Here is a 26,417-nt window from a genome sequence, read left to right on the forward strand (position 1 = left end):
ACTGAGGCAAAGAAGGCATTAAGTACCTCAGCCTTTTCCTCATCTCTGGTGGCAACGTTCCCTTCTGTATCCATTAAAGGACAGATATTGTCCTTGGGATTCTTTTTACTGTTAACATATTTGTAAAAATATTTTTTGTTGTCCCTTACAATAGTGGCCAGATTGAGTTCTAGCTGAGCTTTTGCCTTTCTAATTTCCTCTCTGTATGATCTAACAAGATCCCTGTACTCCTCCCAAGTTGCCCGCCCTTTCTTCCAGAGATGATAAACTCTCCTTTTTTTCTTGACTCCTAGCAAAAGCTCCTTGTTCAGCCAGGTTGGTCGTTTTCCTCAGCGGTTTGACTTGTGGCACATGGGAATAGCCTGGTCCTGAGCCATTAAGATTTCCTTCTTGAAGAAATGTCCATCCCTCCTGGACCCTTTTGCCCTTCAGGACTGTCTCCCAAGGGACTCTCTCAACCAGTGTCCTTAAAAGGCCAAAGTTTGCCCTCCACAAGTCCATAGTGGTGGTTTTGCTAACCCCCTTCCTTGCCTCTCCCAAGAATTGAGAATTCTATCATTTCATGGTCGCTAAGCTTAAGACGGATATGAGGCAGGACCAGAGGCAGTGGGTGCAAACTGAAACACAGGAGGGTCCTTCTGAACATCAGGAAATAATTTTTCACTGTGTTAGTGGCTGAACATGGGAACAGGGTGCCCAGAGAGGTAGTGAAGGCTCCATCTGTGAAAATCTAGTCACATAGATATGGTCCTGGGCAAGCAGCTCCATCCAGGTGACCCTGCTTGAGCAGGGGGGGTTGGACTAGATGACTGCCAGAGGTCCCTTCCAACCTCAACAACTCTGTGATGCTGTGGCCTCTGACCACGAGGGCCATAAGCATTTCTCTGGTTCTTTGGAGTAGTTATGTGAAAAGCAGTTGATTAGCATTCATATTTAATATACTTTACTGTGGTTGGGCTCAGGCAGGCTGTTGCTTTGTGAGTTCTTAGATGAATGAACTTGTGAGTTATTGATATCTGAGCTAGAGGGATGAAGCTAGAGATGAGCAGACTGTTTTAATCTCTGGAGCCTTTTGCAAATTGGGACGATTCATTAACCTTGTAGATGTAGCTCAGGGCCTTGAGTTTAAATGGCTAACTTTTCATTTGTCTTGTGTGGTGATACCTGCTTGCTTGTTTTAGAGCTAAATTCAAAGAGGAGACCTCTACACATTAGATATGTGTTCTGTAATGCTGCTCTTAGCAAGAATAGAAGTATCCATGGAAATTGTTCAGCCAGTTATCAGGATACTGACAGCTTATTTGATGAGCATCCTCTTCTGCTTTCTGAAGCTGTTGATGAAATAACACACCTAAGACAAATCTAAGTTATAGAACACTCAGTTCCACAGCAATGAAACTACTTGTACCACCTCTTGCTAGTAATGCCAATGAAATGTTAGCTGTAGGCTTGCCACTGATGATGGTGTCTCAAAAGCCTGCAAATGATCATACAGAGATACATTATGCTGTCATTGTTCTGAGAAGTTCTCTTTGACCAAGTTGAAAGATAGCATGCTGACAAATTAGCCAAATAAATGAGGTAAATAAAATTGCAAGATGGAGTTTGCAGTTTCTGTTGTGTGTGGAAGTAATAGTCTGTGGAAATAACAGCCTGAAAAACACATGCTGCAGCAGCTGTCTGCTTGTCAGGTGCTTGTTGGCAACAGTGTTTCATTTGCAGCAGATATTTCTAGAGGAGGCATGAATGGGAGCCCTGATTTTAGTAACACAGTTGACTTTTAAATTTTTTTTTTTTTTTGAGTGCAGAGGTTATTTGCTGTGGATTTCTTGTTCTTTCTGGTAGTAAAGCAAGGTCAATTTCTGCTTCAAATGTGCAATTGAAAATCCTCTTCTAACAAATTAGACCTGTGGCGCTCAGCAGCAGATACTGTCTGTGGGTGGCAAATACCTTCTTTTCTCCTTTCCACTTTCTTCTTTCTGCTCTAAATGGATCATATGAGGCTGACAACAGACCCAGCAATGGGCAGTACTATAACTGGCCATAGCCTTGCTTACCCTTTCCCTCCCCACAGCGGCAGTGTTCAAGTTCCCAGTGCAACACCATGGGCTCTCAAGGAGCAAGAGGTGTATGGGAGTGCACAAGCATTGTAGCTGGGGAGTAGAAACAAGGGGTTAAAGTGTGTGAGGCTATTAATAGGACTTAACACCCTTTACCCTGGTAAACCAGTACTAACAAGCTTCATAGAAATGACCTGAAAGCTTTGGATGTTTTTTGATCACCCACATGCTTATCTGTGTGTGTGACTAAGCACAGCTGGCAACTACTACTGTCTGCCTGTAGTGCTGTTGGTGACACCCAGGCAAATTCTAGGAGCCCCTTCTGTTGGAGATGGTTTCCTGATCCCAGCTGGAAGACCAGCTATAGATTTTGTTCCTGCAAGTTAATCACTGATTCTAAACACGCTGAGCAGGACAGCAATGCAGTTCCAGAATGCCCAATTCCATTCTTTTCTATAATTTCTTCAGCACTGAGTCTGTCTTTGCACTTAGCTCATGGTTGGATTTCTTGACACTGACAGGTGTCAGATGAAGAAAGATTGCATTTGTTGGGTATTGGATTGCAATTAACTGGAATTGTCATATCCTGCCAGTCTTCTCTCCTTTGCTGTGGAGTTCTGTGGTGTGGGAGTCTCTATGGAAATAAGATTAAATGTGGCTGTCTGGCACAATGTACTTACTCTTAGAAGGGTGTGCAACTTTGAGTAAAGGCACATGAATAAATAGCTGGAAGTGCCTGTTCAAAGCTTCTGGCACAGATGAATTTCTCTACACAAACTCTAGGAGAAGTTTTGTTTCTGTGCTGGTAAATTGGTTTTAACTGATTGGGGAAAAGGAAGCAATGACAGTATAATCATAGAATAATTCAGGCTAGAAGGAACCTCAGGATGTCATCTAGTCTAGCCTACTGCTCAAAGCAGGATCTCTTTTGTTATGAATGTATTTATTAACTCCATTTGCTTAACATTTTTACCCTTTCTTCTACTTGCTTAATCTCCATACAAACACATATTTGGCAGTACCAGCCCCAAATGGGCAGACTAAGTGAGGTGAAGAATGAATGCATGCAGATGGTGACTGAATTACTTGCACAGAAATCTGTTGCAAAAAAAAAAAACCAAACCAAAAAAAACCAAAAAAAACCACCCCAAAAACACAAAACAAAACAAAAAAACCCCCTAATCTTCAGCCAGAAGCCTTACCTGCCTGCTTACTTGAGTCTATCTGCGTGAACTGTGAAATGTTTCCATGGTCTAAATAGTGTGTCAAAATTAAGTATTTAATTTCTCTGGCTTCCAGGAAGAATGATGCTAGAATGCAACTGCTAAATACTGTTTGTCTTGTTATTGACACAAATTTGAAAAATCTGGTCTATAATCCAGGGGCCAATATCAAAGGCAGTAGGTGGGTTGTCCTTAAGCTTTTTTTTGATGCAGGGGAAATGTCACCTTTGTCACTACTTGGCAGTCTTCCATTTTAGCTCAAATACAATCTGAAGGTTAATGTTCTACATATTTCAAAGATGCCTGTTTTCTTAATTATTGTTCCTGTTGCTTTTTCTGTTGTCCTCTTTCTCTATAGCACAATGTTATAACTCTTCAGGTAATTAGGTAACTGTTTGTCTGGGTGCTTTTAGCACATGACAGAGGAGTGTAGTTAATATAACTATTTTATGTAGATTTACTTAGAGTTCAAATTATTTAGCAAATTCAGGGAAAGCAAAGTGTCTGAAGTGGCATAGAAGTCACCATATAGCATATTTGTTTGCATATTTGTGTAGAGCTCTTAAAAGGTCTGTGACTCTTGGCTGCTGTGGCCATGTAACCAGTTTATTAAACTAGTGAATGTAAGCTGACTGGCATGTATATATAGATGTAACTAATGGAATGCTTACAAAAGCACGTTTGTCTACTGAGATAAAATATGTGCTTGCTTTTTTTTTTTTTTTAAATAGCTTCTTGTCCTGGGTTTGGCTGGGATAGTGTTAATTTTCACAAGAAGCTGGGAGGGGGCACAGCCAGGACAGCTGACCTGAACTAGCTAAGGGCATATTGAATACCATATGATGTCATGCCCAGTATATAACTGGGGGAGCTGGCCAGGGGGAGGAGGGGATCGTGGCTCAGGAATGGGCTGAGCATCAGGTTCCGGGTGGTGAGCACTTGTATTGTGCATCACTTGCTTTGTATATTCTTTTATTAGTAGTATTGTTGTTATTATTTCTTCTCTCCTTGTGCTGTCCTATTAAACTGTCCTTATCTCAACCCATGAGGTTTTACCTTTTTCTTCCGATTCTCCTCCCCATCCCACCAGGGGGGTGGGAGGAATGAGCGAGCGGCCCTGTGGTGTTTAGTTGCTGGCTGGGCTTAAACCATGACACTTCTATTTGTATTACTTGAGCACTTATTGTAGTGATTAACTACTACAAAATCAATTTCTGTCTTACAGCTTGCCTTGAAGGGATCTAACTATGCTGGTCTACTGGAGCGGCATCGCATTCATACAAAAAACATGGAACATGTCATAGACAGTTTACGGTAAGAATGTATGGGTGTTGAGAATTTAAGAAACAGTGCAAATTTCTTTCATTGTTTTACACAATCCATGGATAACTGTTACAAGCCCTAATAAAATAGGAATACTGAAAACAAGGTGATGCAGATGAACAATCATTCCTGAAACAATCGTAATATGAGCTACCTCAGTTCAGTTAACTAACGCAGTGCATTATCATCTTGAAAACAAATGAAAAAGATGTAAAGGATTTGTGAGGGTCAAATGCTTGTAAACCAAATACCACTGTAATTAGTTCTTAATTCTGTGTCACTTTTTCAGAAGGTTGTGACAAGGAACAATATAGGACACGTTCAGGCTTTTTCCTGTACTTTATAGGAATGAGAGGATAGAAGTTCGTCTTGTTGAACGTCGAGAATATAATGAAGAGACAGTTCGGTGGGCAGATGCTGTTATATCAGCAGGAGGTATGACTTTATGGAAGGGAAGTATTTGTTTCAGTATGTTTTCATAGATAATTTTTTAAAAAATTGCAGTGTGTGAAGCATCTGGAGGTATGCACATTTTGAAAACAAATTGCTGATCTAATTGTCAGAAAATATGACAAAATGCAGTGGTGGTGACCATCCTCTCCCTCTGGTATCTAAAGTTGTAGCACTAAGAAGCGTGTGCCAGTGCATGGACACTTTGGAAAAGTTTAGTATTATCTCATGTAAAACAGTATAAACTGTGGAATCTACTATAGTTTTCAACTAAAGAGGATAAAATGCTTGCTGTCATGTGGTTATACATAGCCCTAAACCCTACTCTCTGGTTTTAGGTATAGGAGTGGAGACTAACATGCTACCTCTTCCTTCCCTTGCCCAAACTGACTGTCTTGCTTTCACACTTAATTCCAGTGACTGGAGTAACTAGTTGGATGGTACAGGTAAAAGCATGCAACTTCTGAGCAGCATGTGCCACTGTTTAGAGCTTTTTTAAATGAACCAACAGAGCAACTATAACTGGACTGATTCTTTTTAACATTGGATTATAGCAGTTCATTCAGTTTCACTTTTGTGAGTTGCTGCAAATACTGCAGTGTGTTGCTAGACTCTAACTTAATGTTTGATCATCTGTGACAGTTAGACTTGATCACTGGTTCACTTTGCCCTTAGCTACTGGTTACCACTCCGAATGGGTAGAAAGGGATATGTGTTCATTCCTGAAATGTCCTAATATACTCCTGTAGACTTCAAAGAACTCCTCTAAATTGGAGATTAAAGTGAGGTGGGAACGTTTCCTCTGCCAGTTTGGCTGTGGCAACATCTGTCATGGTTATGAATGAGGCAAGCAACTGGGAAGTGGTACATAGTCAACAGTTTTGGATCTTATATCTTGGTGCAAAGACTGATTCAGATTATAGTTGTCCTGTTTAACAGACAGGAAAGAATAAGATTTCTACTTCAGCAGTTTTATCTGAGACTACTTTTTGATGCCTGTTTGGGACCAAGTAAGACCTTTAAATTGTGCCTTCTAGGAGAACAACTGAGATGGAACTAAAGTAATTGTTTTCATGTGATTCACAGTAAAACTTGGTATTGTTCCCTGTCTCTTGTGGCTTTGATTAGTGATACTTTCTAAATTTATTTTCTAAAAGAATTTCTCTTACCAGCTCATAAACATACAGAAACTTCCATAAATCTCTTTTCAAACTTGCTTCTGCCAAATTCAGTTGCCTAGGCGTGTCAGATAACAAATGTGATTGGAAAAAGTACTATTTATCTTGAATTCAGTTGTCACTACTCTGCTTTAAAAGGTGTGTGGTGGGTTGACCCTGGCTGGATGCCAGGTGCCAACCAAAGCTACTCTATCACTCCCCTCCTCAGCTGGACAGGGGAGAGAAAATATAATGAAAGGCTCATGGGTTGAGATAAGGACAGGGAGAAATCATTCACCAATTACCATCATGGGCAAAACAGACTTGACTTGGGGAAATTTGCCAATCAAATCAGAGTAGGGTAATGAGAAATAAAACCAAAATCTTAAAACATCTTCCTCATCCCTCCCTTCTTCCTGGGCACAATTTCACTTCTCATTTTCTCTACCTCCTCCCCCAAGCAGCACAGGGGGATGGGGAATGGGGAATGGGGGTTGCAGTCAGTTCATCACATGTTGTCTCTGCTGCTCCTTCCTCCTTAGGGGGAGGACTCCTCACACTCTTCCCCTGCTCCAGCATGGCGTCCCTCCCATGGGGTGCAGTCCTCCATGAACTTCTCCAACATGAGTCCTTCCCGCAGGCTACAGTTCTTCATGAGCTGCTCCAGCATGGGTCCCTTCCACCAGGTGTAGTCCTTCAGGAACAGACTCCTCCAGCATGGGTCCCCCATGGGGTCACAAGTCCTGCCAACAAACCTGCTCCAGCGTGGGCTCCTCTCTCCACGGGGCTGCAGGTCCTGCCAGGAGCCTGCTCCAGTGCGGGCTTCCCATGGGGTCACAGCCTCCTTTGGGCATCCACCTGCTCTGGTGTGGGGCCCTCCATGGAGCTGCAGGTGAATATCTGCTCCACCGTGGACCTCCATGGGCTGCAGGGGGACAGCCTGCCTCACCATGGTCTTTCACCCCAGGCTGCAGGGGAATCTCTGCTCCGACACCTGGAGCACCTCCTCTCCCTCCTTCTTCACTGACCTTGGTGTCTGCAGGATTGTTTCTCTCACATGTTCTCACTCCTCTCTCCGGCTGCAGTTTTTCTCTTGTGCAGCAACTTTTTCCCCTTCTTAAATATGTTATCACAGAGGTGTTACCACTGCTGCTGATTGGCTCAGCCTTGGCCAGTGGTGGGTCTGACTTGGAGCTGGCTGGCATTGGCTCTACTGTACATAGGGGAAGCTTCTAGCAGCTTGTCACAGTGATGTCAGATACAGAAAATCCTGTGGTAGATTAGAAATTCCTGTTTTAAATTAAGTTAGTTAGCCAAGATCATTCTGAGCTTTTCTATTCTTCCTGTTTAATGGTGCCTCACCTGGAGCACTGACTCTGATCCTTTCTATTCTTCCTGATTGATGGTGTGTCCCTCTTGGCAGGAGAATGAACCACTGACCTGATGCAGAGTGACTTAGCGGTCAAAGTGAGGAGGGGATACCTCCTCAAATGACCACTGAAGACCACCCGAGACCCCTGCGCATGCGGAGAAGGCATCTGATGTGTCATGGTTATGTAATCCTATGCATATGCAATTAGATAGTTTGAATATGTACTAGGTAGGAGTAGTTTAATAAATTAGATGCAAGTGTTACTGTATAAAAGAGACACACCTGATGAATCTGGTGTGCTTGATTTGTGGAAAGTCCATTGGGCACCCTGCGCAGAATAAAGCAATATCTCTCCTGAGTGTGCGAGATTGGTCTATTGCACACCAGGTAATGAATCTGCTTTTAGGACAACAGAAGCCACCCCTGTAGCCCCCCCAGCTACCAAAGCCTTGCTACGCAAACCCAATACAAGGTGTCAGTAGTTTTCTGGTCCCATTTTATTTTTGTGTAGCTTACCTGGTTGTTTGTTGATACAAAAGCATGTAATGATAATGCTGCAGTATGTGTGAGACTATTTTGTTTGGGATACTAGAATGTCAAGTGAAACTAACTTCTGACTTTTGTTTTGCTTTTTCTGTAGGTGATGGTACAATGTTGCTGGCAGCCAGTAAGGTCTTTGATAAATTTAAACCAGTTATTGGAGTAAATACTGATCCTGAGAGGTAAAAACACATTTGGGAAAGCAATGCTTTATTTAATATCAGGCACAGTATGCATTTGTTTTCATGATGTACGTGACATGCCTGTGGCATTTGGTAGCATAAATGTCTGTTTTAGTGGATTGTAGATATCAAGTGAACCTGCTGTTTTATTAGAAAAGTTTCCATAATGAGTTTTTCTGTCTCATCTGAGAGGACACTAAGTAATATTGGATGAGCATGACTGTGTTAAACTGCCATAGCTGTTTTCACACACCAGTGTAACAGCACTTGAAGCTAGTTAACTTGTATTACTAACCAGAAGCTTGATGCTAGAGATGGCAGTATAGAACAGTGACAGGAAAAGGGACTTAACAAAGCAACTAACAAGTGTGGTGCTTGAACATTCAGAAACTTCATTTCTTTACGAAGGTGAATCCTATTGGAAATCTGATAAGGCCTCAAATGAAGTTTGTTCTGGTTTCTTCATGTAAACCATGCCATATTGTCATGGATGGAGTCATGCACTTCACTTGCAAGAGAGAAGCAACAATATATTTTATTGATGTAAGACAGTGCGTTAAAGTTCAATGGTAAATGTGACAGTGGTTTAACAAGGTTCAATGGCAAGGTACATTTGAGTATTTACTGCATGGAGGACAGGGTCAGACAAAACTGTCAGGGAGACCCTCCTGTTGAGTCATGAGGTTCAGAAAGGACCCCCTTGTGTTCTAAACTCCTTCTCAGAGGGGAGTTTAGGTGTGGCTGGATCCAGACTTGGTCAACAGTTTATGTCTAAAGGTTTATATATGCACAATAAATCCTTTATATCACTTAGCTAAGATTTCAAAGTTTCAGCGCTTTTATTCCCAATTCACTTACTGAGTATCTGTTGCGGCAAGGAATCTCTCAACCTCAAGCAGTAACCTTGAGAGGCGTCCCTACTCAAGGGGAGATCCTGGCGTGCAGCCTGCTGCTGTGCAGGAGAGCTCAACGGGCCCTGTCATGTCCCAATTTCTCAGGATGATGACTCAGGTTTGCTGATTCCCAGGTCAGGATTAAGGTGAAACAACACCAGGTATCCTTTAACTCACAAAACTCAACTTTTATTTGCTCACAACAAGAATTGGCATGAAACTATGTCAGTAAACTGTGTAACACGTGCTAACCATATGTCACCAAACATATACTGCAAGCCTTGCTTATTTGGGGATCAGTTCAGGGAAGACAATAAGGAGAGCCCTCCCGTTGAGTCATGAGGTTCAGAGTGGACCCCCTTGCTTTCTAGACTCCTTCTCAGAGAGGAGCCTAGGGGGTGGCTAGATCCACTCTTAGTCCTAGACTTGGTCAACAGTTTATGTAAAATAAGGGATGAGGTGTAGGGATTATGGAAAAAGAGAGAGAGACAGAGAGAAAAGAGAAAGATTTCACCAGCATTGGTCCAGCCAGTTTAGATGTCCAGTTCTGGAGGGTGTGTGCACATGGGGCTTCAATTTGTGCCCTTTCATAATCTCCTTGCCCCTCCTTTGGGCAGGCACTCGAACTCATTAGGCTAATTAGCTGTCATGTGAGGTTTGTGCTTCCAGAACCTTTGGGAAATGGGTTGGTGGTCTTGGGGGTCATTTGGGGAGTAACTTCTCCCTCCCTGCAGGCATGACCGTTCTTTGACCTTTGGCCATATATGGTGAGCTGCCCTGCTCAGTGTATCAGAACACAGAACTGTGCACCCTCTGGCATGCCCTCCATGCCCTGTTGCTAACTGACTTCTCACCTGTGGTTAGTTCATTGTTATGCAGAACTTGCCCCACCACAATTTTTGAGACATTAACTCTTTCAGTCTCTCACAGGCCCTGGGCTGTCCACTATTTATGGAGTAAGATAATTGACTTAGTCATATTTGCATACTAACTACAGGTGTTAGCTTCTTCCAAATTTGGCTTGAGTTGGACATTGACCAGTACTGTGGTTAGGTGGGTGCATTGCTCAAATTAGCCCTTGTCTATTGTGTTATCTGTCTCCCCTGAATCTACTTTGAGCTGGATGCAGCCATCATGACCAGATGCATCCATTACAACTGCCACTGGTGGTTATCACTTGAGCAGGGTTATGGGAAATACAGGTCAGGTTGGGGTGGCGGGGGGAAGCACACTGTCACACAAACCTCAGAGGATGCTGCCTTCTCAGCTGATTAATGGCATTTAGTTGTCCTCTTATAAACACACAAGTTGCATCCACCTAGCCGTAAGATTGATTTGGGCAGGTGGATGCAGTGTATTAGTGTTGCCTGGTTGGTATAACCTTCAAATGGATGGCAAGTAAAAACTCAGAATTCACCAAATCTCTGTCTGCTGAGATTTCCAGATTTAGGTTTCTGCTTCTGATATTACCAGTTAATTTAATCTTAATAGATAGGAAAGTTGTGGCCAAAAAGTTTTAATTCTTTCCATACCTTATTCCTCTTCCAAAACTTTTCAAATGCTGTGAATAGGTATTCTACAGTACTGTACCATTTTTGGTTTGGATAGCGTTAAATTTCTTCATAGTAGCTTGTATGGGGCTATGTTTTGGATTTGTGCTGAAAATAGTGTTGATAACACACTGATGTTTTAGTTACTGCTGAACAGGCCTTTTCTGTTCCTCACACTGTCCCACCAGTGAGGAGGCTGGGGGTGCACAAAAAGTTGGAGGGGACACAGTTGGGACAGCTGACCCCAACTGGCCAAAGGGATATCCCATACCATATGATGTTGTGCTCAGCAATAAAACTGGGGTGGAGGTTGGCGGGGGGGCTGCTGCTTGGGGACTGGCTGGGCATTGGTCAGTTGGTGGTGAGCAATTGTTTTCATTTGCATCACTTTTTTTTCTTGGGTTTTATTTTTCTTTTTTTTTTCTTACAATTTTTTTTTAAATGTCTTTTTAATTATTAAACTGTTTTTATTTTAACCCATGAGTTTTTCTCACTTTTACCCTTATTCTCCCCCCATCCCACTTGGGGGCGAGTGAGTGAGCAGCTGTGTGGCACTTAGTTGCTGGCTGGGGTTAAACTAGGACAAGTATCAAGCCTGAATAGCAGGGTTCTAATAACAAAGTGCCTTCAAGTTATCAAATATCCCTCATGAAAGGGGAACAATGTTTAGTCTTCTGGCTTTGACGTGAGATTCTTTTGATCTTAGGCATGTTACTTACCTGTCTTGTATCACTAACTTGTGTGTAAATTGAGGAAATATTCTTTCTAACTTGCATGGTTTATTAAGCTTGAATTCCTTGCCTAGAACTATAGTGACGTGAACTATATCAGTACCTACATATTCCTGCAGGATTACTAGCTGAACAGCCAGTTTTTAGGGGAAATGTGGGAGAAAGATTCTGATGTCTCACATATGTATGCCCCAGGAGCTGAGGTGTATTGTTGCTGATGTGCTACGTATGTAAGAATAGTATAGGTTCATAAAGGTCAAAGTCTAGCTTTGCTTTATGTAACAGAAAGAGCTGCTGCTTTTTTTTTTTAAAGGGACCAAATCTTAATAGTTATACTGTCATTTTCATTGTCCTTTTTTGATTCCAGATCGGAGGGTCACTTATGCTTGCCTGCGAGATACACGCAATCATTTCCTGAAGCACTACAGAAGCTTTATCGTGGTGATTTCAGGTAGGAATCACTGATCGTTGGTTTTTAAAAAAACATATTATGATTGGAAAATACTTAATGATGTGCAGTTCCTAAGGAGATGATGCTTAGTAAAAACTTAATGCCTCAAATCGTGAATTCTGTGTAGATGTTTATAGTGTTGAAAAATGGGTTTGTGGTTGAGAGTGGGATTGGAATATAAAGGATGAAATTGACTACCAATTCCTGCAAAAAGACTTTTGGTATGACCTTCAGTAATTGATCTCCTTTTCTGACTTAGCAAATACATAAATGAGGAACTGTATTCTTGTAAAGGATGTATTGGTTTACTTATTTTAACACTTAAAAGCACTTGTGATGGGTCATACTAATAGAAGCTAATGAAGCCTATGCAGTTAGGAAATGGTCAGTGTGATGCATCTGGGTTTTTGATGATTACAGTAGAGTGGCTTAAATTTTGTTACTAGATTAATGTTAGGCAAAGCTTTTCTTTATGCTGAAGATAGCTTGATGTTTTCAATACTAGATATTCTTAAAATAGAAGAATTTCCCTTGAATTGAGAAGGAAGCAAATGGAATTTTAAAGGACAGACTAGGAAAGAGGGTTTTTTTCAATAATTCTTAAAAAGAGACATTGTTCTGTGGTGTAGTAACATTCCAGGATACTTTCATGATGGCAAACCATCAAACAGAAATAAGTCATTCGCATGAAAATATATTGCAGTTGGGTTTTTTGTTTTTACTTCTAGGATATTTAATTTGTAGCTTGAAGTGTAACTGTATTTGTGCCATAGAAAAGCTCTAGAATGAGGTGAATACATTCATCAGGATTGATTATAAATAATTGAAGGTGTTTCAATGGGTATTACTAAATGAAAAGGTACCTTCAAATCAAATATTCAGAGACTTAGAAAACAGAATATTTTAACTCTCCATCATGCTAAGTTGTTTAAGTAAAACTGGTAGTGTTGATGCACATAACTTCCCTTGATACTCTAGCCACTTCTAATGTTTTGTTGGATGTTATGTTATATTGTTGTTGCTGACACTCCTGTTGTTGCTCATTATGGAGCTGAAGCTTCACCAGAGTGAAACAGAAAGGATCTTCCTAGTTACTGTTTCAGAATAACAACTGATATTCCTAAGCAAGGACCTGAATGGGTGTTTGGCTTGGCAGTTCCCAGATTTATTCGGACCTAAAGAAACTTTAAAATGGGTGGATAAGTGGATCAGCCTGTCTGAAAGAGCTTTTGGTAGCTCAGAGTTCCATAAGGATGGTGAGGTGCCAGAGACTGGAAAAGGGGGATTGTCTTTTCTCCTTGTCCTTATCCTTGAAGTGTCAGCCACTTTAGTGCAACAATCTGTGTAAGCACTTACATTGTCCCATGAAACAACCAACAACATTGGTTTATAAAGGACAAACTATATCAGACTACCCATGTTTCTTTTTTTGATGGTAAACAGTGTAACAGGATCTCAGAATAGGGGTACAATAGGAGTACAGTCCCACTTTCTAATTTTATAGGGGTTTTGACATGAGTATTGTAAGGAAGCTAGTGACAATGAGGGAAAACTAGTAATGTATTCATATAATGTGTAAGTCTTCCTTGCTGTAATTTCAGGAAACATGTAAGCTGGTTACTGTCACCTGGATATCAACAGTGTGAACTTGGAAAAGATGTGCTCAAAACACTTCCTTGTGATTTGCTTTCTTAATCAAAACCATGATTACTATTTTTTATATAATATCTAAATTGTAAGAAGAAAAAGGAATTGATATCTTCTCTAGGAAAAAGGTAGAAAAATATGAATGATGTAATGGCTTAAGGAACAATGCCTTTTATGTCCTTCTCTTTCTTAATTTGAACTCCTCTTAAGCATCCTAAAGTTCCTAGGCCAGGAGAGATTCTTAAAATGAGAGGATGCTTGTGGCCCTTATGTATAAAGAGGTGGATAGAGCTGCTTTTCTGGATGTCTGCAAATACAAACAAAAGATGGTAAAAATACAGCATGTATTGTTGTATAAATTCCTGAGAGCTGCTTGTTCTCAAACTCATTGCATCAGTCGTGAATTCATAAGTTAGGATCACGTGCCTAAAAAGATGGGTTGTTATGTATAATGTAATGTTTGTAGACTACTTTTGGCCAGTGTCCTCTTACTTTATGCATGTAAAAAAGCATTAGGTAGCAAATTAGTAAGCATAAAGTGTTTTACATTTTAGTATGATTAACTTTCTGAATTTAGAAGTGATAGCAGAAGCTATAAAACTTGAAATGTGACTTCAAATATATTTAACTTTTAATCTTAAGATGGTCTGCTTTGAGAGTGAAGACTCTCTGATCCTATCTAATTCTGTAACAAATATTTTAGCTACTGATACCATCTTCTTTCTCCTCTCTAAGGTGGCAGTGGCAGCAAAGAATCCGACTGTATCTTGAAGGAACTGGTATTAACCCTACCCCTGTAGACTTACATGAACAGCAGCTAAGCCAAGAGCAACACAGCAGGGCTCACATAAATGAAAGATTCCAGGATCAAAGTAGGTTAAAATCTGTGACAAGAATAATCACTTTGCTATGATAACTTGGAATAGGAGATAAAGTTTTGTAAGAGTTGAAGTATTTGAAGTCTGGTTGCTATATTTGAGAGGCAGGGAGAGATGGTTCTTGTCAGCTGAAGACCCAGACTAAGTGGTTTTGTGTTTTTGTGTGTGTGTTTTTTTTTTTTTTTTTTTAAGAAGGGAGTATTTTTAGTTTCTATATGTTTATTCTGGACTGTAAACTTAGAACTAGTTTTCAGTATTAACAGTTAATTTATAGAGATGTTTTTAAATAGTATTATCTGCTGGCAAAATACCTGAACTCTTTTAAAATGGTATATCTTAGGGTCACTATAGATACTTCAGGTTACCATGTGAATAATTTACCATGCGTTTAGCTGTTCCACACTAAAAGTGTGTGTGTGCATTCTTAACTTGTGCTAAATTTGAGGTAGGTTACCTCAATTGAAAAAGCTGTCACAGACTGCTTGCAAGCAAATGAGAAATTAGAAGTTAGAGTCTCTTCCTGGGTAATTCCTTGGTCACCAAACACCTTCAACTGTTTTCTTTATGATGGATTGAAGATGCGCAGTTCTATCCTAAACCTGTGTCTAGCCCTGCATTTCCTCAGTGAGAAGTCCTTAGTCAACATGAACAATTTGTTAATCCCCCTTAATTACCCTGTGGTATAAAGTGTAATTCTTTGAACTTTATCAGAAATGTCTGTTAAGTCACTGTCGGTGAATTTAACTAGGTTAGAGTGACAGAAGAGAAGACTTCAATCTGTCTGGTTGCCCACGAGTTTTTTTGGGGAAAGCAGTGTCTGAAAATAAGTGTCATTGCCTTATTGACTTTGGTTCAAATACTTGTAGTCTCCAGTAAAGGGAAAAAGTGAGTCCTTGAAGAAGATGGAGTGATAGGTCTAGAATGCAAACCCAGGCAGCAGAGTGTGTCCTCTAATGAGTTGTGAATTGTTTTTGAAAATTTGGGGTTTAGAGCCATGATTTATAACTGTTATATTCAATATCTGCAGGATCTGACATTTCTGGTCCACATCTTCTACCAGTGAGAGCACTCAATGAAGTCTTCATTGGGGAATCTCTTTCATCCAGGTATGTTTAATTGCTTGTTGTTGTTGCAGCAAGGCACAATTGACTTAATTTCTTTTTATGACACTGCAATGGGCAATCAGTGATGGGATGTCTTTGCTGTCAAATTTCTGTTCTAGTCCATGAATATATAACACTGATTGTATTGTTGCTGATTACAAAGTGTATATTCAGAGATTTAAGTGCAGTGATGTTAACTTCTGGTTTTCCACCTTCCTGTCTGGCCTTTCCATCTTTCATTATTCCTGGCTGCTTGCTTTCTTCTTCATTGTTTTATTCCTTTCCTGGCTAGTTCTTACATAATCAAATACCTTCAATTACTATCTTTACAGTGGATTGAAGATTTAAATATCCGTCCTTAAACTGTCTCCTCTCCTGCATATCTTCTTAAATATCTTTTCATAAACTTTTAGCATGACCAAACTGAAATCCTAGTAACTTCTTTCCCTGCCTTTCTGTCGTTAGAGGCAAAGGTATCAGCCTGCCTTTGGCTGAAGCTTTGTTATTGTGGGAAAATGTCCAATACTTATTTCTTCTTTTTAAGAAACCAGTTTGTATCAGATCCTGGTACTGCATTATCTGGGATACCTTTGACTGTCCTTTCTGTCCTGAAGAACAATGCATTTCTGTTAGCCAAACTATAACAAGAAGGATGTGGGGAATGTGATTTGGGCTGTGGGAAAGGAGTTAAAACATGATCCTTAGTCAGGACTTGGCTGAATTTTTACTTGTATTTTATATTCCTTTTCCCTTTATTCTATATCTATCTATCTTTTTTTTTTTTTTTTTAAACTTCAGAGTGTAATGTAGTCTTGTGTTTGTACAGTGCCTGGGACACTGTGTTTGCTGCTGGAAGCAGTATAAGTGTTCCATGAGTGCTTTATCTTCCACCTGGACTACAACCTCAGACTGGCAGAAGGAATTAGTCTGAGATACAAATTTTGCTCTCTACCAAATCAAACCTAATTTTATCAAGATTCTAAAAAGTTTCTTTAACATACAGTGATAGAGGAACACAAAGCTGCTTTCCAACACTTTACAATAGCCCTCTACTTCTGAATGTCACAAATACATTGTGGTTTTTGATTCCAGTATATTTGAGAAGCATGGGGGAACACAGTGCCTGTAGGAACAAATCTCTAGTAATAAATTTTGTGTTAATAGGGCCTTACTCTTGAAGACTTAAATAATGATGTCACACAGGTGAACCTTCTGTAAGGTTCAAATACACAAGTCTGCTGTATATTAAGACAAAAATGACTCTAGGTGCTTCTTCCAAGGGCTTATTCTGCATGTCAGTTAAACAAGGAAATTGAAGGAAAAAAACCCTTTCATACCCAGCTTGCAAAAATTCTTAAACTGAATCAAGCTGTGCATCTGTGTTCTTAACTTGCTTCCAGTTCTTTAATCTTCCCATCTTCTCAAGAGTGAGTAAACACAATGCTCTTAGTTACTAAGAGCCTAAATTGTTTGACACCAAATATGGAAGAGGTGTATTCTTAGTTGATCCAGACTGAAGTTCATCACCTAAAACAGCTCAGTAAGCTCCTTTTACTAAAAAGGGTGAAACTCAGTCATGCCAAACACAGTGAATGTGGCGTTTTAGTAAGAGGGTATCTATTAATCTGAAGACTATATCATACTGTTTGGATTAGGCACTATGAACATCAACAACTTTAGTTCATAAATATACACCTGGATGTTATGAAGCTTATGGAGAGAGATTGTCTGGTTGCCATAGGCCTAACATTAGGAATCCCCTGATATATGAATAATACCATGCAGAATGATGATTGTGCCCCAAGACTTACTACATTTGAGTTTTAGGAAGAATTTTCCCTGGAGAGAAACTTAAGCCTGCTGAGTGTTGTAAAACTGTGTGTGAAGAATCACAGTGGATTTTTAATTACTGAAGTGATAAAGAATTCAGCTTGAAGCCATGCTATTACTTACTGATGTTGGAATTCCTTACCTCTTAGTGTTCCCTGATGTAATTTTTTGAGACCCAATCACAGCATAAACACAGTTTATGTGATAGTTCAACAATTATGCAAGGAAGGTAATGTATTTGTAGTTTCATTTATAAGTCCAGAAAACCCTGCTTGTATACAAAGCTATTCCCATATGAGTTCTTCGCATGGCATTTCATTTGTAAAAGTAGCTGCAGAAAAACTGCCTAAAAGCTCATGCTGCAAATCACTTTTGTCCATTATAAAAACTGCTATAAAACAGTGAATCCAAAGTGGCTGCCAAATCGGAAACACTGTACAAAGCCTGTGAAATAGTCATCCAGATTTGAAGCTAGCCCCTCAAAATGTTTGTGCCTGATAAGGCCGTGTATTCTGTCTTCTTCAGGGAGAACTTTAAGTCCTGCAAACCAAGTTTTAAATTATTGCTTCATAGGGCCTCCTATTATGAGATATCAGTTGATGATGGTCCTTGGGAAAAACAGAAGAGTTCAGGGCTTAATGTGTGTACTGGAACAGGATCAAAAGCATGGTAAGTACATGTTGCTGCTTTGATATAAAATATTGTTTCAGATAAGCAAAATAGGTCCATCTAGCTTAAGCATTTTGTCTGTACTGAGACTCTCTTAAGCTATGGGTAATCAGTGCATGTCAGTTATGTCCAAGTATTCTCACTGTTGGTATGGTTCAAAGCTGCCTCAGGTGTATGAGAAGAGCAGAGCACCCCTCACTTGTAGGTATGGAAAGAAGAGTTGAAAGGATGAGGAGCTGAGGCGTTGAGACAGAAGTTTACCTTAGGTGTAATTTTGGTGAAAGAGTTGCATGTCCCATGTGGAGATGAATGGTTAGAGGTGGTGAGGAAAAGAGACTCTTCTCTGTCTGACTTGCAGAGCAACTCTTGTTGGCTAAAATTAAAATGTTTAGATGAAGTACCTCAGAAAACTCTTATAAAAATCTAAGCTTTAAGAAGAATTGGGAAAACATGTACTTGGAAACAGTATTAAATGTTCTCTGGCACATTTACTATCCATTCTCCTTCCAAGCCTCTTTAAAACTTAATTGAAAGGGCACAGTCTCTTTGCCAAAATATTCCCCTTAAAGATGGGCATATCTAAGTGGAGCTGTGCTAGCTTAATCAAAGGGGTAAATTTTCTTAACTTCAGTTTAAACAAGCTGCAGTACTGTCTAAGCAATTTAGTTTTGAGATGAGAGATGTGTGCAGTGAGAGCCTCTCATTTGGAAATCTGGCTGTGCTTATAGTTTAAAGTTGTACAACAGGCCCTGGATTTATGTGACAAGCTAAGATGAACTAAACCCAAAGCTTTTAATGAAATTAAAAAATGAATATTCATGCTGTAACCATGGTTACTGGGGTTTACTCTTCTTTGTAATTCAGAATTTTGTATTCAGTCAGCATAACTTGGTCCTGGAGGCTGCCAAGGATGAAATTGGCAGACTGCTAGGGGAACTTTCCTAGTATTTAGTACCTTGGGAACTTATAGTCTTAGTTCAAAGCTGTTCTTATGCATTTCATTTGATTATACATTCTGTACTGAGCAATCCCAGAACCAGGGACCAAATTCCAGGATTGCCCATCTTCATTGCTGTAATCAGTGTGTACTGATGGACTTTTCTAAACTTGAGGCCAAGCCTCAGTGGGGTGATCTTCCTTAGCCTGTGGGTTAGGGGCTCTCTTGGGATTTCAGACCTCCTCAGCCTGAGATGCATTTAAATGTCCAAGTGCTTCCTTCAGCTGTCAAAACTTACATATCCTTTTATGTAGTTGAGAGAGAATGATTTCATACTGTGTATCTCCATTTCTCCCAAGCATCTGTTCAGGCTTGCAGGTAGGCAGTTGAGTGTAAGAGGAAGAGCTTTGAACAACCACTCTCAGCTCTGTAGTCTGTTAGATGTATAGTGGATGTCTGTTGCAGTCTGCGGTATTTTACTGCCACAACAGAAGCGCTGGGCTGAGACCTGGGCAACTGAGATGTTCACAGTACTGCTGCATGGAGGCTGCGATTAGTACCTAATCCCTTTTGATCCTGGGTACAGGAGGGAGACTTTTATTGGAGTTTAGACTTGGTTCAGACTGAGGCTTTATGCTGACTTGTCATGCATCCAAATGTGGCAAATGCAAAAGTGTCTGATCTAACTGTTCCTTTTTTATATACACTGATTCTTGTGAGATTCAAGCCCACACCTTATGGTATGGACAGAGAGGCATAATATTTGTAAAGAAGTGTTGGGTCCTGTAAATTAGAACTAACAGAAGGAATTAATTAACAAGAGCTGGATAGAAGGGATAAAAACGCATAATCTGATGAACTGTCATGTTTCAATTTTTCTAATGCAGACTTAAATCACCAATTATTGGGGGTTTAAGGCAGGAGGATTACTGATAAGGAGACTACAGCCTGTGTATCATGCTTTTTTTTCCTGAAGACTTTACTTAATGGTTTATTAAGGCTTACAAAACCACAGGTAGATGTCAAATCAAGAGTTACTTTAAGGCATTTTCTTGGAGACTGATGTCAGCTCACAGTTAATAGCATTCTTTATTTATTTTTTTCTTCTTGTTACGGAGCCTGGTTCTTCATCTGTATGCAAGATTTTTTTGTTTTGTTCTGATTTTTTTTTTTTCCCCTCCCAAATTGTATTGCTTAGCAAACAAGACTTCTACTTCTCTGTCTAGGTCCTATAATATTAACAAGGTAGCAAATCAAGCTGTTGAAGAGATCCTTAAGATTGGTGAGTGAAGAGTGTGGCACTACTGGCTAAGTTTATATAAAGATACTCCTATCTAATTGGGGCTCTTTCTCTTGGCTCAACAGCTAAAAAGCATGGAAGCTTGAATATGCCGTTGAACACGGAACTAGTACAAAAAGGTTAGTGAAAAAGGCAAGATTTCTTTAAGGTATCATAACTTTGACCAGTTCATTTTGATAGTACTCTAGTACTCAGCGCTGCTTTCAGTATTTTAGTGCTCTTGCAATATTAGTCTTTCTTACAACCATTATTTAGTAGGCACATTTGGTGAAAAATGTCTGACTCAATATTAAAGCACTTATTTAGATTTTCATATGTATAGATCTTCAGGAGAATTTCAGTTCTCCTAAGATTTGAAACAGTACTTAATCACATGAAGAGGGCTGGTGAGTGTTAGTCATGCAATAGAACTGAAAGGAATCTTCTGTAAAATTAAATTATTTTGAAGGTGAAGGCTATCAAACATCTGGCAAGACTCAATATTCCCTCTTGATAGGGAAGCTGCTCTTTTCTGGAGGAATGTGTGTTTCTGAGAATAACTAATTTTCTCTGGAAAAACTAATGGCTGATTTCTCTATTTACAGTAACAAATGATTTCAATGACTCCCTGCTCTACAGTCCAGAAGAACCAAAGATGTTTTTCAGTATTCGAGAACCTATTGTAAACAGAGTTCTCTCAAGTAGTCGGCAGCGTGGCTTCTCTTCAAAGTAAGCGTTGGCTGCAGCAGTCACTGAAGAGTTATTTCATTCTGTGTGTTTGTCAAAGTACGAGTAATCCAGGAGTTTCGCTTGAAGTGTTTCAACATCCAGTTTGTGTTTTGAGGGGCTTTTGAGTATTGTCCTCATAAGAATAGGAAGAAAGTTTCCAAGTTGGGTTATGCCTTTTTAATGTTTGATCCACGCACAGTCTTACAGAATAAAATAATCTCACTGTTCCCAGTTTTGGGTGTGTGCCATTTCCCCAAGTATGAGACGGGCATTGACAAACTGGAGTGAATTCAGGAAAGGGCCACTGAGATGATTAGGGGTCCAAAACACATGGTGTATAAGGGAGAGACTCAAAGGGTGCTTTTGTTTAGCCTGGAGGAGACAAGACTAAGCAGGGGGAATCCAGTTGCTGTCTTCAGCTACATAATGGATGGTTACAGAGGAGGCTGAGTTAAACTCTTTTCAGAGCAGAATATGAAGCAACAGCCATGATTTTATGGGATGTAAGATTCTGATAAAAATAAAAGGAAAAATTTTTCACAGTAAGGAGATGGTCAGGCAGTAGAATAGGTTACCCAGAGATTGTGCTATTACTGTCCTTGTAGATAGTCAAAATTTGACTGGGCAAGGCCCTAAGGAACCTAACCTGTCTTTCAAGTAAGGCCTGCTTTGAGTGGAAAGAGACTCAAATTCCACTCCTTTTGAGCCACATCAGTGTTGCAAAAACATTTTATGACCTGGTAATAAAGGACATCTCTGTCTACAGGGGCTAAATATTATGATATTAGAGGCCTACTGTGTATGAGTCATGTCTTTAAATGTTTACTGCTTCTTAGTCATTTTGATCTGGGAGGTCTCAAGGGTGAGAAAATCTTAAGAGATTGTAAGAGGAGAGGCTAAAATAGGAACAAATAATTGCATTTTCATCCATGGGTTCTCCAGGACTAAGTCTTGTCTTATTTGGAGTCCTCAGCATGGGATATGCTGTAAAAACTATACTGGAGCAACAAATGTCTGCATACCTATGAGGGATATCTGTCCATTTTTCCTTTTTGGAGTAGAATTTGCTGCCTGTCACAGTTGGTCTTTAGCTCTTGATACTAGAGATCTCCCCTCTGTTGTTCTTTATCTTTTTTGACATAGTAGCTGCCCAGAGTGAAATGGAGTGGAGCATGCCTCCACGTTCTTCTGCAGTGTCCAGACTTGGCTGTGTTTTAATGATGTGCAGACCAATTAAGCTTTGACACTGTGGCCATGCTTCCTAGCTTTCCATATTTATGATAGATGTGTCTTCATGAATATTTAAGTCACTGGATAACTGTTGATTAAATTTTGGAGATCAGAAGATTGTCTAGACCAAGGCCTAAGTCAGGAACAATCAAGCACATCCATGTGAGACTGAAATCTTGCTGCTCTGGCATCACTACTAGTTCCCATCTAGCAATATGAAAAAAGTTTGGAGAACTCTTCATTTAATAGTGTTTTTACTTTCTACATATTTGAAAGGATAAATCCCAATGGTTGAGTTAATTTTCTTTTTAAAGGTAAGTGAAGAATATGGTTGTTAGCTTTATTTTGTCTTGTCTAGCTGTAGAAGAGCTGCCTTAAATTTTATAAGCTTAAATTTATTAGCTTAAAGATATAGTAGTAAAACTCTAATATTGACAGTAATATGCTGCCATACCTATTCATGATGTTGCCTGGTGAGCATTCTGACCTTCAGCTTTGTGTTTGAAGTGACTTTCCCTTCTCTCTGTGAATGATTAATGTAACAAAACAGACTATATTAATATCCAAATTATTTGAATCTCAAGCATTGCTAGTTGAAACTGCATGTTCCACTTAACATGAAGACCATACACTAGAATTGTAAATTAATATAAAACTTTTCTGTGAAAGATTAAGCAAATCACTATTAAATGGAATAATCAGTAGGTTGCTTAAAAATACACCTAAACTGCCGCACTCGATATTGAGTGTTATGTTACAGGCTGTTCTCAGACTCTTGGAGTAATAGTCTCTATTTGAACAGGTCCTTCAGTTCTCTCTGGACTCTTTGCTATGTCTATACAAAGTACTGATAGGTTGGGGGATTCTAGTGCTTAGTACTACGCTAAATCCTTCTCTAAGCATGCTCCTGTGTGATTAAGCATTTACTGATCCACACAAAGGAATGTCCAAGAACCAGTCTCATTGTTCAGATAATTGTTTGTGTGAAATACCTAATTTTTTAAAGCTATTTTGTAAAAACTTATTTTTTGGGGTTTTGCAGAGTCTGTGTGCGTTCCCGTTGTTGGGATGCATGTATGGTTGTAGATGGAGGAACATCTTTCGAGTTCAATGATGGGGCAATAGCTTCAATAATGATTGATACAGAGGATGCACTGTGCACTGTTCTGCTGGAAGAATGAAGGACCCTAGTGTCTTCTGCTGAAACAATTCTGGATCCAGAGAGGGAACTCCTGGAGATAGCACATCACAATGCTGCATTAAGTTGGAAGTTGGCTTTTTTGGATGCAAGAGCATTTGGAGGAAGCTTGAGATGCTTTTCATTCTTTCTGTTGGGGAAATCTTAGCCTGATATTTAAGCTCTTTTTGCATCTGGTGTAAAGGAAATATATTTGAAGTCTTACCTCAACATTTTTAACCCGTAAGGCAAACATAAAAGAACATCTTTTCAAACACAGGTAGATGGGTTCAAGTATTAAGTCAGTAGCATTAAATATTCAAATGCACAGTTTTTTAGTAAGTCTGGGACTGATGAAACTAAACACCTTAATACATTTCATACATATACTTTTATAGAAAAGTTGACTGTCAATCTAGCGATTTGATGCAAGGATATATAGATTTTGGTAAGTCCTGCTGTTGACATAATCAAAATGGAAATACAAACCTTTTGTATGCTTTTCAAAAAATTTTATAACTCTCTAGTTTCATACAACTTGTGACATGCTTTTTTTTTTTTTCCTCTTCCAGTATTTTTTTTCTACTTTGTAGTTTTACATCAAAAGTAAAGTCTGGCTTAATTTCTAGAAGCTCTTTTCACATCTTGAATGAGGTAGCTCTTACCTTTTCTCTTTGGATAGAGAGGGACTTGAAACCCAAGGATTTTCTTGAGCCCTTTAATAGGAATATACAAACTATAGAAAATATGTTGAAGTAAGATATACTCCTTCACTGAATGGATTAGCTGGCTAGCAGGTGTTCAGTCACAGTAGTGTATGCAGGTGGCTATCCTTAAGAAAGATATTTGGCCTTAAGAAGTTGAATGATTTGGAATTTTAGGTTCTGAGTTTCTTTATAACTGAAGAAGAATGGGATGTGCTGGATGCTAGTTAGTAGTTGGAGCTCAAGTTAATACCTATATGTCTCCCAGTTTTCCAAGTATGAGTTTAACTTCTCCAGAAAGTTTAATTTTACAATCCTGTGCTGAATTCTACTGATATTTAATTAGCAAAAAATTAATTTTAATTTTATATGCCTCTGTTGCAAGTTGATAATGGAAAAAAAGCTCTGATTATAGAAGAGGAAGTGACTTTTTAGATAACGTTTTAGACAAACTGTGAACTTTGCCTTTGAAAGTTTGTGCTGATTAATGCATAGATGAGAGGGCAGATTTTGACAAAATGAAGACTACTACAGCAGGAACTCTTCTGCAACATGACTTGAAACAAATTATTTTTGTCCTGTCTACTACAGATCTATTTCCAAAAGTGAGTTTTCCTCAAACTACTTTTGAGTGAAGAGATTCCTGTAACAAAGGTTCTCAGGTCTAATGGGAATGTTCTCCAATGTGGCCGATCTGTATTTATTGCCAATCACAAAATGTAAACTGACCTTTATAGGTGGAAGAAGTGTATAAAGGGCTATGGGTTTTTTTGCTTCTACTATATTACTATTTACTACTTTAGTTTTTGTATTCACTCTGAAACAGAATTTGGAGGAAATGGATTTGACCAGACCATTCAATTTTAGAAAAATGTGACACTGATGGAGCTTTTTGAATAAGCTATCACTGTTTGTATACATTTTACCTTTTAAGTGTGCTGCAGATTGAGTTATTTACCGTATCTGCTTGAGTCATCTGGATTGCAGACCAGAAGGGGAAAATCAAAGTAGCCAAATATTCTTTCAAAACTTGGTAAGTTCAGGAACTATCAGAATAAAGCTCTTAATGTCTAAAATAATCTGCAAAACTGGCCTAAAGGTGAAGATGCAAAAGACTAATCTTTCTTTAGAAAGTTGGCTGCACAGAGATTAGGGTGTTTTAGTTAATCCATCTATAACCAGTTAAGGATAGTTTATGTGCCTCTGTCTAATACACTAGTCAATATGCTGTTAAGATTAAAAAAACCCAACCAAACAAAAAAACCCCACCCCCCATCCCCCCAATGCCAGTAACACTAATTTATGACTTTCTAGGACTTTACTACTGTGTTAGATCAGAGGTTTAGGTATTGAAAATGTCCTTGAATACCTGCATAGACAAATTTATGGCAGAAACTCTGTCCCCTACTTATTTAGATGCATTTGTGTGCTGTAATGTTTTAATGGAGACTGATTAGTCTGATCAGGGTACATACCTCTTAAAAATGTCTCTCATTCCTTATTCTGAATGCTGAGACTAAAAGGCAATGTTTTCAAGCCCTAGAGACCCAAAGTATGATCTGGTTTTTAGGGCTTAGTAAAGAGATTTCACAGTTCAATTCCTAACTGTTACTTAGGAAAATGGAAACCTGACCTACTCATGAGTGGCCTCTACTGGTTTTGTGTCTGTATTTAACTGTACTTCTGTTGAAGCATTTACTGGTGAATGCTTGATTTAAATAACTAGGATGATTCAGAGATCTATAATAGATAAACAGTAAGCAGCTACCTTTTTTTTTAATTAAAGACTTGTAGAATCCTTTTTAAGGATCCTTTATTACAAAGGATTGCAATACAGACAACTTACCTGGTAGACAGTGTTCTGTGAAAGGACCGAGTATTGGTTTAACACTGATTTAATCTGCCTGGACTGGCACTGAACTCTGTACCTCTTCTACCTGCTGAATCAAATCCATGGTCTCTTCATTTAGTGCCAGTCCACAATTCTGTGTTCTGCTAAACTAGACCCGTCATTCTTTGCTGCTTTTTAAAAAAAAGTGGTGTTTATACATTATGTAATAAAAATTAAAAACTTAGATACATGAAGTTGTCTTGTGCCTTATTTCAACTTTCAAAAATGTTTCATGTGTTCAGCTTCTTCTCGCTTACTATGCAGTTTGTTTTAAATAATGGTTTCTAAGCCTTCATGCTTTCTTTCCGTAGGTAAAATACAGAGACTTATCTATGTGGCAGTTTTTGGTATGGATTGCTTGGAGCTACCAACTAACCTTTTCAGTTAGGAAAAGGTCAGTGCTGCACCTTA

At 39.2% G+C, this 26,417-nt stretch overlaps 1 protein-coding gene and 1 long non-coding RNA gene across 7 annotated transcripts in view; one reads left to right on the forward strand and one right to left on the reverse strand.

Annotated features, from left to right (window-relative positions):
• The window catches only part of LOC121233029 (NAD kinase 2, mitochondrial-like), a 39,856-nt gene extending 13,685 nt beyond the window's left edge, over positions 1 to 26,171 (forward strand). For 2 of the 6 annotated variants that reach the window (XM_041121610.1, XM_041121612.1), the window contains exons 2-12: positions 4,509 to 4,597; positions 4,953 to 5,041; positions 8,226 to 8,307; positions 11,849 to 11,932; positions 14,315 to 14,451; positions 15,485 to 15,563; positions 17,964 to 18,059; positions 20,223 to 20,278; positions 20,362 to 20,415; positions 20,881 to 21,004; positions 23,277 to 26,171. In XM_041121610.1, the coding sequence (XP_040977544.1) occupies positions 4,509 to 4,597; positions 4,953 to 5,041; positions 8,226 to 8,307; positions 11,849 to 11,932; positions 14,315 to 14,451; positions 15,485 to 15,563; positions 17,964 to 18,059; positions 20,223 to 20,278; positions 20,362 to 20,415; positions 20,881 to 21,004; positions 23,277 to 23,415 (1,029 nt within the window). In that variant the 3' untranslated portion in view covers positions 23,416 to 26,171. Of the gene's footprint in view, positions 1 to 4,508; positions 4,598 to 4,895; positions 5,042 to 7,640; positions 7,765 to 8,225; positions 8,308 to 11,848; positions 11,933 to 14,314; positions 14,452 to 15,484; positions 15,564 to 17,963; positions 18,060 to 20,222; positions 20,279 to 20,361; positions 20,416 to 20,880; positions 21,005 to 22,147; positions 22,549 to 23,276 lie in introns of those variants that run through there. The other 4 variants (XR_005931830.1, XM_041121614.1, XM_041121613.1 and 1 more) reach the window with 4 other exon arrangements.
• LOC121233030 lies at positions 1,458 to 18,733 on the reverse strand. The gene is made up of 3 exons (XR_005931831.1): positions 18,424 to 18,733; positions 4,092 to 4,100; positions 1,458 to 1,468 (listed from the first exon to the last, which is right to left on the reverse strand). It is a non-coding gene; the product is annotated as an uncharacterized LOC121233030 (long non-coding RNA).
• Positions 26,172 to 26,417: the final 246 nt, after the last annotated feature.

This window comes from Aquila chrysaetos, assembly GCF_900496995.4.
Source record: "Aquila chrysaetos chrysaetos chromosome W unlocalized genomic scaffold, bAquChr1.4 W_unloc_3, whole genome shotgun sequence".
NCBI lineage: Eukaryota > Metazoa > Chordata > Aves > Accipitriformes > Accipitridae > Aquila > Aquila chrysaetos.